The sequence below is a fragment of the Psilocybe cubensis genome, chromosome 8 (genome assembly GCF_017499595.1).
Source record: "Psilocybe cubensis strain MGC-MH-2018 chromosome 8, whole genome shotgun sequence".
NCBI classification, from domain to species: Eukaryota; Fungi; Basidiomycota; class Agaricomycetes; order Agaricales; family Agrocybaceae; genus Psilocybe; species Psilocybe cubensis.
The window spans coordinates 2,916,370-2,932,916 of record NC_063006.1 but is presented as its reverse complement, the minus strand read 5'-3'; the positions used below and the strand labels follow the sequence as shown (position 1 = coordinate 2,932,916).

At 45.1% G+C, this 16,547-nt stretch overlaps 5 protein-coding genes and 1 non-coding gene across 6 annotated transcripts; 4 read left to right on the top strand and 2 right to left on the bottom strand.

Annotated features, from left to right (window-relative positions):
• Positions 1 to 2,928: 2,928 nt before the first annotated feature.
• JR316_0009384 (uncharacterized protein) lies at positions 2,929 to 4,333 on the top strand (the record flags this gene model as incomplete). The annotated part of the gene is made up of 6 exons (XM_047895087.1): positions 2,929 to 2,940; positions 2,988 to 3,276; positions 3,330 to 3,451; positions 3,511 to 3,639; positions 3,709 to 3,837; positions 3,887 to 4,333. The coding sequence occupies 6 exons, from the start codon at positions 2,929 to 2,931 to the stop codon at positions 4,331 to 4,333; spliced, it is 1,128 nt and encodes a 375-aa protein (XP_047746546.1).
• A 1,302-nt stretch (positions 4,334 to 5,635) lies between these two features.
• On the top strand, positions 5,636 to 6,310 carry JR316_0009383 (uncharacterized protein; the record flags this gene model as incomplete). Its single annotated transcript, XM_047895086.1, has 3 exons — positions 5,636 to 5,758; positions 5,821 to 5,952; positions 6,008 to 6,310. 3 exons carry the CDS (start codon positions 5,636 to 5,638, stop codon positions 6,308 to 6,310), a joined length of 558 nt encoding a protein of 185 aa, XP_047746545.1.
• A 337-nt stretch (positions 6,311 to 6,647) lies between these two features.
• On the bottom strand, positions 6,648 to 6,747 carry JR316_0009382. The gene has a single exon. It is a non-coding gene; the product is annotated as a tRNA-Arg (tRNA).
• Positions 6,748 to 10,951: 4,204 nt separating this feature from the next.
• Positions 10,952 to 11,845, top strand: JR316_0009381 (uncharacterized protein; the record flags this gene model as incomplete). The annotated part of the gene is made up of 2 exons (XM_047895085.1): positions 10,952 to 10,987; positions 11,042 to 11,845. The coding sequence occupies 2 exons, from the start codon at positions 10,952 to 10,954 to the stop codon at positions 11,843 to 11,845; spliced, it is 840 nt and encodes a 279-aa protein (XP_047746544.1).
• A 1,100-nt stretch (positions 11,846 to 12,945) lies between these two features.
• Positions 12,946 to 13,371, bottom strand: JR316_0009380 (uncharacterized protein; the record flags this gene model as incomplete). The annotated part of the gene is made up of 2 exons (XM_047895084.1): positions 12,946 to 13,207; positions 13,271 to 13,371. 2 exons carry the CDS (start codon positions 13,369 to 13,371, stop codon positions 12,946 to 12,948), a joined length of 363 nt encoding a protein of 120 aa, XP_047746543.1.
• A 1,199-nt stretch (positions 13,372 to 14,570) lies between these two features.
• JR316_0009379 (uncharacterized protein) lies at positions 14,571 to 15,029 on the top strand (the record flags this gene model as incomplete). Its single annotated transcript, XM_047895083.1, has 2 exons — positions 14,571 to 14,704; positions 14,768 to 15,029. The coding sequence occupies 2 exons, from the start codon at positions 14,571 to 14,573 to the stop codon at positions 15,027 to 15,029; spliced, it is 396 nt and encodes a 131-aa protein (XP_047746542.1).
• Between the last annotated feature and the right edge of the window lie 1,518 nt (positions 15,030 to 16,547).

Below are 16,547 nucleotides of genomic sequence, written 5' to 3'. Positions count from 1 at the left end.
GATCTCGAACTATATCTACCACCCAAGCCTCTCCGCCGATTCCGTCAATCCACCGCTACATCCACACAGGAGCAATATCTATTTGCCTTTTCTTTCATTCAAATCGAATCTTCCGCCTTTGGTTACCCACCTGCCAAAGGCATCAAAGCGCCCCTTGGGCTGTGGATCGGGGGCGACGTTGCTGCTGCCGTCAGAGTGCCTGCGTAAGTTCTTGTCACTGAACACGTATTGACGGAAAGAAATAGGCTCACCTCTGAATTTGGGCACTGTCATCCCCTTGGGAGTGCATTGGGATGGACTCTACACCCCTACTACTACCCCTTCCATCACCCAGGCCTTGCTCTACTCGCGTGCAAGGCCGGGTCTCACTGCTTCCGCGGGTGCTATGAAACCGTTCGTCAACACCAATTACATGAAAGGCAGAGATATATACATTACCTTTGAGCTGTGGTTGGGCGGATATACTCCTCATTCCGCTCAACGGGACGATTTCCGGAGCATTCTGTGTCTTCGCCCGGGTGTCCATGTTCAATTGTATGAAATATCATATTCTGCCTTTCCTGAGTGGTGACCGAAGGTTGCTGTTCAAAATCTCCCAACCTTGAACCGCTGGGAGTGTTATTGAAGTTGCGTTCATGGATTGTAATATGGCTCTGCGGCTGGTTCTGGCTTACAGCTACATCCCCTACACCGGAATACGGCCAATAGTACTCGGGATGACAAGCCCATATATCAGGATACACCTCCAGAGAGAGCGAATCCGGCCAGTTTGTAACTCTGCGAGGAAGATAGTAGTGTACTGTGTCGGGGCCAAATGGTAACTCGGAATACGGGGGTATGACAAGGTAGTCAAGGCTGTCTTCCAAGTCAGCCGTATCTAAGGTTTCCACAATCAGATGTTTACGATTTTGGAGGAGATTCAAATGGCTATACGTACATCCAAGTCCATTGGTGGGAATCGAAGTGTCGGATAGACGGGAGTGCTTGGTGATGATGTAGCGCTCGAGTGATCCATGGATATGTTGTAGGAGTCACATCTATCCTAGTGCTTGATGATGATGTCGTGCTCAAGGTACGACTCGGATTGAAGCTCATGGTGCTTGAGCATTCATCATTTTCTCTATCGTGTGCAACATTTGGACCACTAGTGAAGAGCTCCGTCTCCAATGCACCGGAACCTGCCCGATGGTCATACTGAGACTGATTGAACTCATGCTGTACAATTGGAGGATGTGCGGTGTGTGGTAAAGTCACGTCTACCCTGGTATGTGTGTACCCTTCTAGAGACAATATATCTGGCAAGTCTGTGGGTATGCAAGGAAGATAATGGTGGAATGTGTCTGGCCCAAAGGGCCACTTGGAATACAGCGGTATGACAAGATAATCGCGACTGTCTTCCAAGTCAGCTGTATCTGGGGTTTTCAACATCAGATTTGTGCGATTCAAAAGGATAAGGCTACAACCAAGCGTACCTTCAAAATCCAGTGGTGGAAGGTGACGAGTCGGATAGACGGGAGTGCTTGGTGATGATGTCGCGCTTGAGTGATCCATTGATATGATGTAGGAGCAGACCCCGGGAAGAGCTCAGAAACAGGGAAAATATAAATCTTGGGTACAGAAATTCAATTACATTGGGAATTTATAAAGGTGAACAGTATGTGTATACCCCGTGTATACCGCTCACAGTACAGCAATCTAAACAATTCGGCGCTATTTTATCTGTCTGCCCAGCTCCGATATACCTCCTGATTTCCCAAACAAGACATCTCTGAGATCACTCTACGAAGATGAAGTTCATATAGAAGCCTCTGAACCTCAAGGTAGGCCGGGATGCACGTCCCTGCTGACATACATCCTCGTGTATTGCAATTGTGCAGTCCATGTTGTGTATTCAGTCAGATTCCATCACCGCGGAGCGGCACCTGTGTAGAAGGTGGTCTCTGTTGTAATTCCTTCTCACTAGGGTATAGGGTAATAGTTTGAGTTGAACCGTCCCTTTGATTATATCCATAATCCTTTTCTTCCCTACTCCCGACGATAACAAAACACTTGGTTTGAAGAGTCGTGTTCGCTCAGTGCTCGATGATTTCTTTTTTTAAGCACCGTCGCTTCAGCCGGTATCGGCTTACTTTCAGCATTGAATATTGAACTCCGATGTCAATCCGATGATGACACAGCTTGCCGACATCGTGCCGTTTGTACTCAGCTTGAATTGCCGTTATAGACAAGGTTGCCGATTACCACAACGACGATGATCAACCTATTGTACAGGGTGTATAGCACTAACAATGTCTCAGAAAAATGTTTCCAACTTCATGTGGCTTTACCTACGACTTTAAATGACAGATTGTCTTTGAACTTCAAGCCGGTAATACGCTAGAACGACATCACTCCTCCAAATATTCTCACGGTCTGCACCTTCGTTCATCTACTCACTCATTACTTGGATCGAAGCTTTGGGTTTCATGTATCATGGCCTTGGTGGTCTTTCCTGTTGAAAACTGACTATCACTCTTTGTGCACAATCTGGGACTTTCCGAGTCGTGTCTGATATTCACCCTGCCGTGAGTTGTCTCTATAATTCAGATCGCTCACATGGGTTTTTTTATCAGACACGTTGCTGACAGTCCGAGATCATTTCCATTATGACTTCGAGGTTCACAAATATACAGTGGAGTTCGGACCGGGAACCTAGCTCTAGTGTGATGAGGCTTCTTCATCCATATTGTGCGGGCCTAAATGGTGACATTTCTTTGCACGCGGTCGTATTCCAGGACAGAAATTAAAACTGTGGGAATTTCAAAAATTCCAAAGCAAAAAACAATCGGTAGCATCGATGAGCGAACCTAACACCACTTCCCTGCCTCAGATTCAACGGCAATGTCTCAACCCGACAACACGCAAGCATCAAAATACAAGCCAGTCCATATGCTTTCGAAGGTATCACGAGAACGGAATCGTGACACGTTTTTTTGGTCTCCAACTAGACAACTGTTGATTGGAGGAAAGTGAAAACTCATTCAAAGCTCGCTCAACAGATCTCATTCTCTGAACTATCAGGTCTTAATCAGGAGATCACTCCGATTAGCAGCAAAATCCTGCATGACTGGGGTCGTTTCGTTGACGAGGACTGCCTTGACTTTGAAATATATCCCGTGACGGTCGAAAAGGGCCGTGGGTTGTTTAATTGCTATCGTACGCGCAGTGGAGATAATATACCAGCGGATTCAACGGACATTATTCCGCCTGGAGACTACGATTTTGATATTCCATCCAGTGAGTTTTCGGGGCATTGAATTCGAGGAATGCATACTAATATTCCGCAATAGGTCCTTTCTCCAATCCTTTCAAAATTGTTTCCGGTGTACCATCCTTCAAGGAAAGGAAGTACGACGCTGAACAGCCGAATGCACGCTGGATGGTGAGGGTCGAACCAGAGTATATGCCTCTTGTCAGTCAAGCAAAGTTCTCTTGCATATGAGTGTAAATCTAACCTATGATGTGTTTTAGTTCGAGCTTAATGACATTATCATCAATTCAGTAATGCGTCGTGACCACGGTCAATGTATGATAACTGGAGTTACCAATGCAGAAGTAGTCACTGCTGCGTGGCTAGTTCCGCCACCCTTTGTGGAAGTGGTATGAATTATATTGTTTCGTTGTTACGCATGCCCATGCTAAAGCCATGTATTGTCCTTGTCCTCACAGATGAAACAGTTAGAATATGAAAGTGAATACAAGGACCCCAATCAGTTATATATTCCAGGAAATGCTATAACATTGCAAAAGGATTTAGCCGATGCGTTTTTTGAGAACGCCATTGGCATTGATGTCAATGTGAGTTATTTCATGCCACCATGACACATTACCTAACCTGATGGAGCAGGACAACTATCGCGTTGTGCTATTCCGTGATATTGGTCCAATAGGCGAACCATTCAAGGGTGCCACAAATATCCGGCCCTATTTCAAACAGCCCATGAATCGGGACCGGTTCAAGGGACCGGATGATATTTTTCTTCGAGCGCATTTCTTACACTGTCTGTATGTCAATTTATACGGCGGGGACATTACTCGACAATACACACGGGAGGTAGTTGATCGACAAATGCAAATTTTGAGGCTTGATGGCGAGAGGCGTCCGCTTCCGCATAACCATCCCCTGTGGAAAAAAGAGCTGAGTCGGGTGATATACCAGTACTATTATGATTCACCTTATAAATCCGACGATGATGCAGCAGACGAGGATTCTTGGGATAGCTCGGATGAACCTATCGATGAAATGGACGACGTTTCCAATATAGACGAATATGGAGATGATGTAAACGCGTAAACCGTTATGGGGTATGCCTCAGGATTGAATTTGGCAATAGCACGAAGCACGCCGACTATAATAAATGCATTGCACATTTTCCATTATGATAGTGGGTAAATTTACTTCTAGTATCTAAATCCCACTGTCCAAGTTCCATGTTCGCATTGACAGACCTAATTTCCGCTTCTCTGTACCAATTGATAGGTACATGCTTTTATTTATGTTTAAAAATGACGTACAAAATCTCATGATGTAGGCCAACGGCTATCTGATCATGGCATTATTCAGGGAGAAATACACATTTCCAGTCAAGATGCGCTGTGGTAGGATGAGATGAGTCTTTATCTACATGAGAAGCATCATGGAAGTCCTTTGGGCCCCATGTAGATAACAGTGATACCGAAGACGATTATTATGAAGATGTTGATGAAGGAGAAATCGATTGAAGTTATTTAGCTCAGAGGAATACACTGGATATTGGAATTGGATGTATAACACTCTGTAAAATAATTCACCATTTCTTTAGTTGGCAGAGTACCACGCGAACTCTAAATTAATACGATAATTCAAGCTGTCGGGGTTTGAACTTAAAAATGTGATGAGAGTGATAATTGCGAGTATCGTTTAGATGTACGGTCCCCAATCACGCCCAAAACCCACTCCAGTTTATCATGTCACAAGCATCAGATTTATCAGAAAGTACCTATAAACCAGCCCATCTTTTGTCAACCAAGTCTAGAAAACTCAAAAAGGATGTATTCATCTGGGCAGTTGGAGGCCAACGTCTGATTGGAGGTCAGTAACTGCTCCAACATGTTGAAATGGCCCTTACATTGTGTCAGGTGTAAACCATCTCATAACACCCATAAGCGTCGCCACTCTTGATAGATGGATACGTCTGATAGACAGGGAAAGAAAGGAATTTGGATTATTTCCTGTAAAGGTTGAGAAAGTACCTGGTTTACCGTTGTTTTACAACAGAGAACGAGTTGGTCGAAACATTTGGCCCCCGGGTTCAACCGAAATACTTCTCCCAGGAGACTACAATTTGTACAACCCGAGTAAGTTTCTCTCTCCTGCAGAGTTTCAGCACAATGAAATATCAATGTTTTCTTTGCAGAGGGGTCACTTATTATATTTGATTGCTCCATCGGCGATAGATCATTTACTACGATCAGGAGAGTGATCGAAAATCCTGCACCAAATGACCGTTTCAATCTTTTTCGTAATGCTGAGATGATGCCTTGGGTAAGCAAATCCGGTAGCATATTCATAATGCTAAATTAATACCCAATATCATGGGTGTCAATAAAGTATGCCATGCCTGAAGAAATTGAGCGGGCAGTTGCTGAGCGGGATAAAGGCCACTGCGTCATAACTGGAGCTTGCGGAGAACACGAGGTCGCAATTACGTGGCTTATACCTCCAGCCATGATAGACGCGGTATGTCTAAGCAACGCGTCCATTATTCCGTCAGCCTGAAATAGGATTATTTTTCCCAATAGTTGAAAGATGCATCCCAAGATCCACGTAAATTCAACAACTACTCGGAGGCATGTGTTGTATCCAATGCAATCACACTGCGCAAGGATTTAATTGAGGCCTTGAATGATAACGCATTTGGAGTTGACGTTGAGGTAAGTTGACAGATACATTCGTTATGTCGTTGCCATTTCATATCGTTAATCACAGGACAATTATCGAATTGTTCTGTTCTACGACCTTGGAGATACAGGGAAATTTCTACAAGGACTGGAGAGACCGTTTTTCCACCGGGAAGACAGACAAGGACCGGATGATATTTTCCTCATCGCCCATTTTCTTCATTGTGTGAAAGTTCATGTAATTGGAGGTGACGTATCGGACGAATATTCGCTCAGAGATATCGAGGTATGGGAAGACCGACTAGATGACGAGGACGGGGCTGAGTGGGATGATCCCTTGGGAGCGGAGGTATACGAGGTACATCGCTTAGCTGACTTGATGTACACATAGCTTTGAAGAAAAAGTTGCAAATAAACGGCCGTATATACATTGGAGCGACGCATAGAGTTGGACACATTTTGCTCCGCAACAAGGCGCTTTTACTACATTTTTAACCTCGATAAAACAGAACACCTTCTAATGCTTTTGTATGGAAGCCCGTAATTGATCAAAGCAGGATCTATCTCATGATGTGGGACCCTTGTGAATACCGTCCTCTAGCAGGTACATTCTCAGCTGCGTTTTGTGTTGCAGGGATAAAAGCATTGTCCAAAAAAATTCAAGACAAAGAAAAATTGAATACAGTAGAAGAACTTGGGAAGAACTCGATGGGATGGATAAAATAATATGACCGAGGTAGGTCTCGAACCTACAATCTCCTGATTTCAAAGAATGGGATGAGTTACAACCAATCGTAGTCAGACGCGATGCCATTTCGCCACACGGCCTTGGAATAGGTCAGCATTGTGCCGTTGTTGGGCACTCAAACTGTCTGAAGCATATGTTAGAATAAATAGTATAACATAGTTACTATTTAAAACGTACACTAGCAACCAAAATTGCTCGCTTGCCTCAGACCAGCTCAGACTACTAGCGCAACAGCACTTACGCTGTGTACGAAGGGGAAAGCGGCGGGCACGGAATCAGCCATGAGAAAAGATGTCCAGTTCCAAAACTTCTATTATTGGACAAAGGGTATTTGAAGCGCCTAGCTTACTATGGAAAGCGAGACTGTCAAGCCTCAAAAGCCGTTGCCAAACATTGACCGGATGAGTTTGCCGGTTATTTGTTTAATCCAGAGGCGCAACCTGACCCCGGAAACCCCCTTTGGGTACCGTCGTATCAGCCACTGCCAAGCTCGACTCGGATGGTGGCATTCTGTTGGGCGCCTCAACCTCGACCTACTACATGTTCAGCAGGGATTTATTTTGAAAGACTGCCACTCATTCGGTAACACAAAGGATTACCCGTGGGCCAGGATTACCGTGTGAGCGTCAGTCGATCAAACTCATTGCCAGGTGTTTTCCTCAATCGAGTCTCGACTCACAGAGCGGATGGATGCGCTTGAGGGTCAATCATTGGCCCTTTGATCCCTTTCCCAAAATACAGCGTTCTGATTTATAGCAAGAAAATTACAGTATACAATCTTTGGTATACCTTAACAGTAGTTAGTGTACTCTAGTAGGTTTGCTTTGCTACTAATAATGTGAAGCGTATGGGAGTCAAATTTTGTATATGAAGAACAATAACATTTGATTAATGAGCATAGTAGACATTATAGCTCAGAGTGTCTCTTTTAACACACTCCACCTGTGCCCGCCTTCTCTATATTTAGGGGATCCAATTCAAAGCATTATGTGTTGCACCTGTCCTGAAATGGCAAACTCATAAATTATTCTCTTGAACATTTCCTTCACCAAAGAGATTGTGCAATGGAGATAATATAACCTCAAAAAATAAATTTCATGTTAAAAAGTTACTTACAAATGGGTCATAACTTGTGGGTCGGTCAGCAAGTTCTCAGCGTCTATGTGCGTTGATGGTAGATCACAAGCTACAGTCGTTGTAGGGCCTTTATTATACATGATACTATCAATTTCCGCCATAATGTCTTGATATAAACTACTTTATAGGGTTTTATTACATCTATACAATTGCCAGACAGTGCTATCAAATGTTTTTGTGAATGGGAGTGAGCATTTTACGAGGTTAACTTGTACATGTGTTGCGCGCGATTAAAAGTAGCCATTTTACTTGCATTTTACACCAAACCCCACGGGCGGGCCGCTCATGCTGCTGCAAGCAGCGCGGGAGCACTAAATCCCCCCTTTTTTGCATGGATGCTCTTATATATGCACCACGTAGCGGAGAAATTGTGTACATATAGTCTACACAACCTGATCTTATTAAATTCTAACTATGTCTTTTGGCGGCACTAGGTGCACGGAGTCTTTGCTCGCCGAGAGTTTGCCAAGCGTGCCCGGCTTGACAACCCGATGATGTTTGGCAACGGCTTTCGAGGCTTGACAGTCTCGCTTTCCATAGCTTACAGCTTGTTTCAGACTCCTGTGGGTGATTTTTATCAACTCTTGTCGATGGGGTGAATGCTTGCGGTTTGAAGTCCCGTGTCCAGATGTGTAGAACGGCATTTCTGTGCTCGATGGGGTAACTTTCAATCCCTTTGGCTCCATTTTGGGACTTCAAGGAACCATCTCCCTGTTAAATGTCCACTGTAGGTATCCTCTATTTTGTAATGACATTCATCTTTCTCGGAGACTTGTCATCGTGGACCACAAGAATTCCAAATTGATTCTTCAAGTATCACCATATGTGATACTGGGTGTACAACATAATCTGCCTTAATAGTACGCACGGTCGATAAAGTTGTATGGCGGGTTCCAGAAGCCAACGTATGTTTGTCTGATGTGGTTACGCCGTTCGGCTTAAGAAGCCCCAGCTTCTGTTTCATTGATAACCCGTTTATTAGCTTATGGATTGCTGACAGAGTCCATACTTGCCCACCAGAGTGGTGCATGCTGGTGGTTGTGCACATTGTTGGATCAGGATTACCTGCCTTACACTCATGCTCTTACATTCCTATTGTACGTGCACCAGAACCTCACGTTGTCGAATTGGCTCATTACACTGTCTGAAATACGTGTTTATGACTGACCTGCAGTACAACTAGGCTCGATCCTCATTTAATCCGCCGTCGGGGGAGCCTGATTCATTGTTTTAAAATTTGGCCAGGAGGCTGGAACATCATGAAGGTATAAAACCAGTTACTCTGTTCCTTTACTTTCCTTCATACCACGACCGTCGCTTCACAGCGAATCCCCATTACTCTCACACACATTCTCCTCGAATAACACTACGCTTCTTTTAAAAGGCATTGATATGCCTGACGAATAACATTTTCCAGCCTCGGGTGCACAGGCATCTGAGGCAAACGGCTGAATGCCCTCTCCTACCTAGGGTGCATTGGCACCCAAGGAATGGTTGCGGTCTACAATGCGTCTGGTGCTAGCTCATGCGGAATCTGACAACTAGTTGGCGCTCTGATCATTGTTCTGGTAAGTGTTGTTGTCGCAGAAATTCAAAACATGCAATGCTGACACCTAATTGTTGTAACATTAGACGAGAGTCATTTGATAAAGCCGTTGGTTGATATTTTCGGTATTGGCACACAGTATCTCGGATATCTCCAAAACATCTCTAGAGGTCTCGGGTTCGCAATGCCACTTGGGTTGGTGCACAAGATACTTTCATTGTTTTATCTGATTCTGACATCATGACAAACTACCGCCAGTACTATCCTATTCCTTACTGCCCTCTGGAATGTTTCCCGCCCAACCCTGCTGCCACGAAAACAATGACTGGCCCTAGAGGATTCTCTGTTGACGAGTCCGTCATGAGCGACGATATTTTCGTCTTGATCATGATGTCGATTCACCAAAGTCACAGAGATGATTCTACTTCAAGGTCACCTCTTCAAGAGTCATTGCTTTCGTGATGGTTTGGTACATTGTGGTTGGTTGTTCATCATGAACAAGTCAATTTATATTGTATCAGTGAGTTATTCAGCAGCTATTCATGGTAAATAGTAATGACCAATTTCGACTTAATTACAGTTTATTAATCGTTCACACCCATTGAAAACGGCATCAACATTCAACTCGAAAGCAATTTCCCCTAGTTTCTGCTCCACGTACGCATATATTGTTACCAATCGTCCGTGGCGTCGGTCCTTTGCTTTTCCTATGAATATTCCCCCTCCCCCTCCGCTCTCCCTCCTCCTTCCCTTCCCTTTCCCCCTCCCATTTTAGGTTTGGCTTGGTTGCTTCTGTGTGTTTTTGTTGCTTGTTTTCATGTATTTGTCTCTTGTCCTCAGTCTCGTTCCTGGTATTGTTATTGTGTTTGTTCTCGATTTGTTTCTGGCTCTTGTTCTGTTTCTCGGATTGTAACTGCTTCTTGTTCTGTTTCTCGGATTGTGTCTGCATCTCGTCCTGTTTCTCTGTTTGTGTCTAGCGTTTCCGTTCCTGTCCTGTTTCTCGGTCTTGGTCTCGATTAAGTTTGCATTTTACTATAAAATTTAGAATAAACCGGCCTCCACCTGCTTATTACCAGTAGCACTGTACTATACTCTAGTTAGGCTTACGATAGAAGCATGTGCACGCCATTAAAAAAATAAAAAAAAAATGGGCCCTTTGGGCTTTATAATCTGTTCAGAAGAATGTTTTAATGAGATGATTGTGATTTGTTTTAATTTCGCCCAACCCGCCCTCTATAGCTGGCTACAGGCTGGCTTCAAGTCATCGATATCGCCAAAGCCGAATTGCCGTCCTGAATGTCCCACGCCAATATTTGGAGCGGAGATTAATTTCCATCGATGCAAAGCCAAACAATACAGTCAATGCTTAGCGCTTAGCGCTTATCATCCAACAGCGATTACAGCGGCCATGAGTCGGACACCTTGTACAAAATCTACCTCATCTTTTCCTTCGGATAGAATCAAACCGAAACCGCCTCCGAGCGCAACACAGTCCAAAAATAAAGGAAAAGGAAACGAGCAGCGCGATGACAAACCACCTAAAAGCAAGCCCGTGCGCAAGCTTGAAAAGCTACTCTCAGGACTAAGAAAGAGCAAGCTTGATGAAAGGGATCCAAAAGGAGGGTGTTTCTGTCTTGGTGCGTGAAAAACTCTATTCATTCACGTTTTATGCGAATTCACAATGCACACAGCTCGTACGCATGAGCTGTCTCCATACACGCCGTTGTTGTTCGTGCGGGCTCATTCTATGCTCCATGAACGCGCCGTACTATGCATGTCCACACTGTACTGAACCTCTTATCACCGCTTCTTCTTCTTCACCATCCACATCACGATCAATATCGCGGGACGCTCTCGTTGTACAAATCGAGGCCGAATTGGAGTCCACTCTTGCGGCAGAACAGACAGCGCGAGAACGGGAGATAGAACAGGCCAGGATAGAGGCTGGCGCATTCCCGATGCTTCGCACGGGAAGTGGATCTGGTACTGCGTCACCCTCACCTGCAGCGAACAGGATGACTGCTGCATCGGCACCTCCCTCACGCCAGTCCCAACCCCAATCCCAGACGCACAAAGTCATGTCCCTCACATCCAAACCAGGGAACGCGCGTGGTCGCGTGGTGGTCTCCTCATATACCACTGTCACCACACCTGTGCCTTCTCGGCCTAGTTCGCGCAATGCTAACATGGATGACCTGGAGGAGGGTATGGCACCACGAGTACCAGCACCCGTTCCATTATCCAAGGAAGTGGTGCCTCCGCCAACAAAAGAACGGCCCTGGCTGAATTACGTTCATGGACCAGTGACGTACAAACCACCACTGCGAGTTGATGATGAGCGTGGTACCGTCGCTGGAACATCGTTATCCAAGCGTAGGAGGGGTAAGGCGAAAGTGAAAGATGGTGATGGCGGGTCAGCAGCAAAGGGATGGTCAGTTATAACTCTATTCACATTTTTTTTGATTATGTCCCATTGTTCATTTGCAGATGAATGAAACCATTATCTGGGACACCGAATATATTCCGCTTGTGTGGCTACAAAACCTATCGCTTTCTCTCAGGGTCCTGTATTATCATATCTTCACGCGATTTACTCTGCAGAACAACGACTGCTGCCTCTTGCGCCATCCATCTCCGGACTGATCCGCCGTAAAACTTCAAGAATTTGCTCCAATCTCGACGCCAGTGTTACCATGCTGAAGACTATATTACGCCGTGTTTTGATGAGCATATGTGCCAGTAGGCAGCACCCCCTGTGTGCTAGTTCGGCGTCTTATGCTGCAGTACGAACGGCATCCATTCTTGTCTTGTCTTTCCCCGAGGCTGGTGTTCCGTTTCACGTACACCATCTCTTCGTCTGTCATCTTTACACGTCTTGCCCCACTTTCTCTCCTCGTTTCCTGTTCCGTTCCTTTTTTTTTTTTTGACTTGAATACTCCGGTTTGGTTCTTTCGTATACGCTTTCGTGTCTCGTGTCCTTTAGTCTTCCTCGTCTCCCGTGTTGCCCCTGTCGGCTGATGGATGTTAGACGTTGGATGGTTCATATCTGATACCCTCTATCCAGTGTATTCAATCGCGTATATTGAAATACATTACTTGCTCTCCGAACTTTGATTTGCACCGCACATACGCTGCTACATTTACAAGAAGAAAGAGTGGGTGTGGTTGAGGGTAAGTGTGAGTGTGGTCATGCTAGTGCCGGTGGTATGTTAGATCATTTTCTGTTATTTTTATATCGAAAAATGGACCTTTGCTTTTTATGAGTCATACCGGATTTCACATTGAGCAGGTAAGGCACTGGCCAAGTCTCCTGGTTCGTCGCAGATCTTGGTAGACATCGGGACAACGGGGCGCCAAAGCACCAACAACGACGGCAATGTGTGACTTACCGGCTCAAAGATACCTTGATCTGCTCACTTCGGCTGGCATTACGCATAAGGGGATGTACTGGGATAGGTGGACGTTGGTTAGATTACAATTGTATGCTACTGTAGTATACAATCAACCACCCAAAGCACAATATCAATTTACTTTACAAAGTTTCCCAAAATTCAAATTCACATTATCCTTTCAACATGTACCCTTTTTCGTTCGATTAAAGCTTGGTTCCATCACCGAATGCAATGACGAGTTCAGCACCTCCAGGGTCGGTGCGGACACCACCCAGGGTGGCTGGGCGACTCGGGTTGGTACCGTAGCAGTCGGTGACGAGTTGGTTGAAGGTGGCCAAGCACGATGAGTTGCTGGCAAAGTTTCCAAAGAACCCGGCGGATTGGAAACCGAAGATGAGGCGGCCGGCGGAGGAGATACCAGGGCCCGCGGCGTACTCGTTGCAGAAAATTCCGGCATCGGTGCGTCTGAGGAAAAGGAATGGAATGTCAATACGGGATTAAATGTGATTAAATCATAATTATACTTACAAGTCAGCCAACGGGCCGTAGTTAGCAGCGACTGGCGTAGCGGATGTCCAGCACCTGGACGTGGTTTGAGCTGCAACACCACTGAGAGCGGATGCAGCCATTGCGAGTGTAGAGAAGACAGTTGAGAACTTCATGTTTACGCTGATTTATCGAAGACTCTAATAAGCTGATCGTCACACAAGATGATGAGGAGCAAGCTTACCTTGTGAGTTATCGAGTTCGAGTTGGACTGATGCTAAAAGACCATAACACATTTGCCTTTATATCCTTTGCCTCCAAAGTATGTGCGTGTATATTTGGTAGCTTTTCAATTGATTCCCAACTTTGGATAGATGTGTTTGGCAATTGTCTTGAGCTTCTAGTGAGGTTGTTCGTTTGCGAATGTATTGGTAAAACTTCACCTTCAGAGCTGGACTGCGTACGTTGAATTGTTGTATTCAACTACAACCAGACTAACAGAATCAATTCACACTTGTGCACTGCCAGCGTCAAAAATATACTCAATCACAGAAACTCGTTTCCCTTTCGGCTCCGAAGTAAACATGTATACCACTGCGTGTCAATTGTATGCTTGTAGATCAAACAACAATGCACTAGTGTTAACAGGCCTCGAAATGTATTCTACTATTTCTTTCTTACGAAACGTCGATCTGCAGCCGACATTCATTACCGACAGGATCTAGTCTTCTGTCTATGTACTACGCCTCTTGCAACATTTACTTTGTACTTTTATGGAAACACCCATTCCATATGCTACTAAAGACGGACTATTCCACGATCGATCACGACATAAGTTGATTCCAAGAATAGAGAAGGAACATGTGTTCTTGTACACAGCTATTTAGTGTTATAGAAGCAGTGTGAGAACGGGCGGAGCCAGAACAGACAGGAGATCACTCTATTCGGATAGTGAATGAAATGCAAACAAATGCTCGAAACCGCCTTGGGGTTCTCCAGTAGACTGAAAGGCTTACAAAGGATATCTGTCTTCCATGATGATGGTACTTCTTCTATGACAGGACAATGAACCTAGGCTTAAAATGAGTCCCAGACGGTGTAATAGAGTCACAATTGTCTAAGCGCCGCTAGAAGATCTTAGAACTTATCGAACGTGTGTTCTGACCGGTTACCAATTAAAAAAGCACGGAATCCAATGGGCTACCAAACGGTATAAAAGGGAGGCAGTCAACGTCTTTCACCATCAGTCCAACTTGAACTCGATAACTCACAAGGTAAGCTTGCTCCTCATGATCATGTGTGATAAAAAGCTTATTAGATTCTTCGAGAGATCAGCTTAAACATGAAGTTCTCAACTGTCTTCTCTACTCTCGCAATGGCTGCATCCGCTCTCAGTGGTGTTGCAGCTCAAACCACGTCCAGGTGCTGGACATCCGCTACGCCAGTCGCTGCTAACTACGGCCCGTTGGCTGACTTGTAAGTATAATTATGATTTAATCACAGTTAATCCCGTATTGACATTCCATTCCTTTTCCTCAGACGCACCGATGCCGGAATTTTCTGCAACGAGTACGCCGCGGGCCCTGGTATCTCCTCCGCTGGCCGCCTCATCTTCGGTTTCCAATCCGCCGGGTTCTTTGGAAACTTTGCCAGCAACTCATCGTGCTTGGCCACCTTCAACCAACTCGTCACCGACTGCTACGGTACCAACCCGAGTCGCCCAGCCACTCTCGGGGGTGTCCGCACTGACCCTGGAGGTGCTGAACTCGTCATTGCATTTGGTGATGGAACCAAGCTTTAATGAAATGAATTGAATGGCGACTATCAACACGGAATCTTGATCTGGAATAATGGGAAATTTGTAAAGTAAATAAATATGGTGCTGTTGGGTGGTTGATTGTATACTTCAGTAGTATAGGATTGTAATCTAAGGAAGGTCCACTCCCGTCTCAACAAACGTTAACCGATTCAAATTTGTGCTCAAGGCGAACACGCGAAGGGCAACAGTTCGAAATATCACTTCAACGAAGTATGAGCCGAAAAATTGCAGGGAGTTCTCTACCCCTAATTTTAAATGAAATCTCCGATGTATCTGATAGATACATGAACATACACTCCCCAAAATTCTGTGGTGAAGGGAATGTGAGTCATAAGTGTTCAACCCAAATGTAAAGCTTCACAAGTTCACTGACCCTTGTCCCAATGGGCAATTTTCCAGATCAGAAAAGAAGAAATACTCCCTTAATATACAAGATAGCTCCAGCGCGCAGCATAGTCGTAGTCCCAGGGCTCTTTGTATCCTCATCCTCAGCTTCGGCAAACCGTTTTCCACTGCGCCTGTTGTATATTCTTGTTCCTAATCACTAAATCATCAAAACAGGGTGCATACAGGAGGATTTTACTTATTATTTTTCGACAATAAACAAGTAACAGTCATAAATGCGAAAAATTGGGACAATATTCATTAGCAATAATAAAGCGTCAGAGATTTGTGTACCGCAAAGTCAAAGTTCCCACAATGGTTCGTGCGCGAGTACCGTGGGACAATGTTCAAGCGGAGTCTTAAACGACAACTTTGCGACCGCAAGGTCAGCGTTCAGTTGGTTCTTAAATCTAGGAAAGGCCCACGGCCATGTTTCCATGCTTTTGATGCTTACGAAGAACTGAGACATGCCATTCGTATAGCGCTTTCTTCCGATTCGCATCGCCGATCTGTGGTTTGCCTGTGGCCCAATTTGTAGGTAGGCTCACCACCCTCTATCTCGATTCCCGAATTTCGAAGGCCATGCTGACATATTGGGTTGCTGTTGGACGAAGATAAGCAGAAAAATCCAGTGTCTCACAATAACTGCTGCGTATTCCTTCCGGCATGCACCGTACCAAATCATTTTCATCAAGCAACCTTCCACGCAAAGGGTCCCCGCCTTCCCGCCTCGTCACAAAGAGTAAAGGATCCCAGCAGGGTGTGGTGTGCGATATTAGAAGGCAGGAGCTCATCCATATGTGGTGCGTACCCATTTTATTTTGACCCTCCCCACTTCCTACTTCCCAGGACTTTATCTACCACACACCTCCTCCCTAATCTGACGCCATCCACGTACCCGTTTAAGCAGCCACACAACTTTGATCTCATGCATCTGCCACAGTCATGAATAGCCTCTCTAATACACGCCCTCGCCGTAATTTTACAGTCTCTCCATCAAATCGAACGACCATGCCAACATTAATTCACTCTACACCCTCATTACTAATCACCATCTCGACCATCGTTTCCTTTTCACTCGACGGATTCAAGATGGGACTCCGCTTCTTCCCCCAT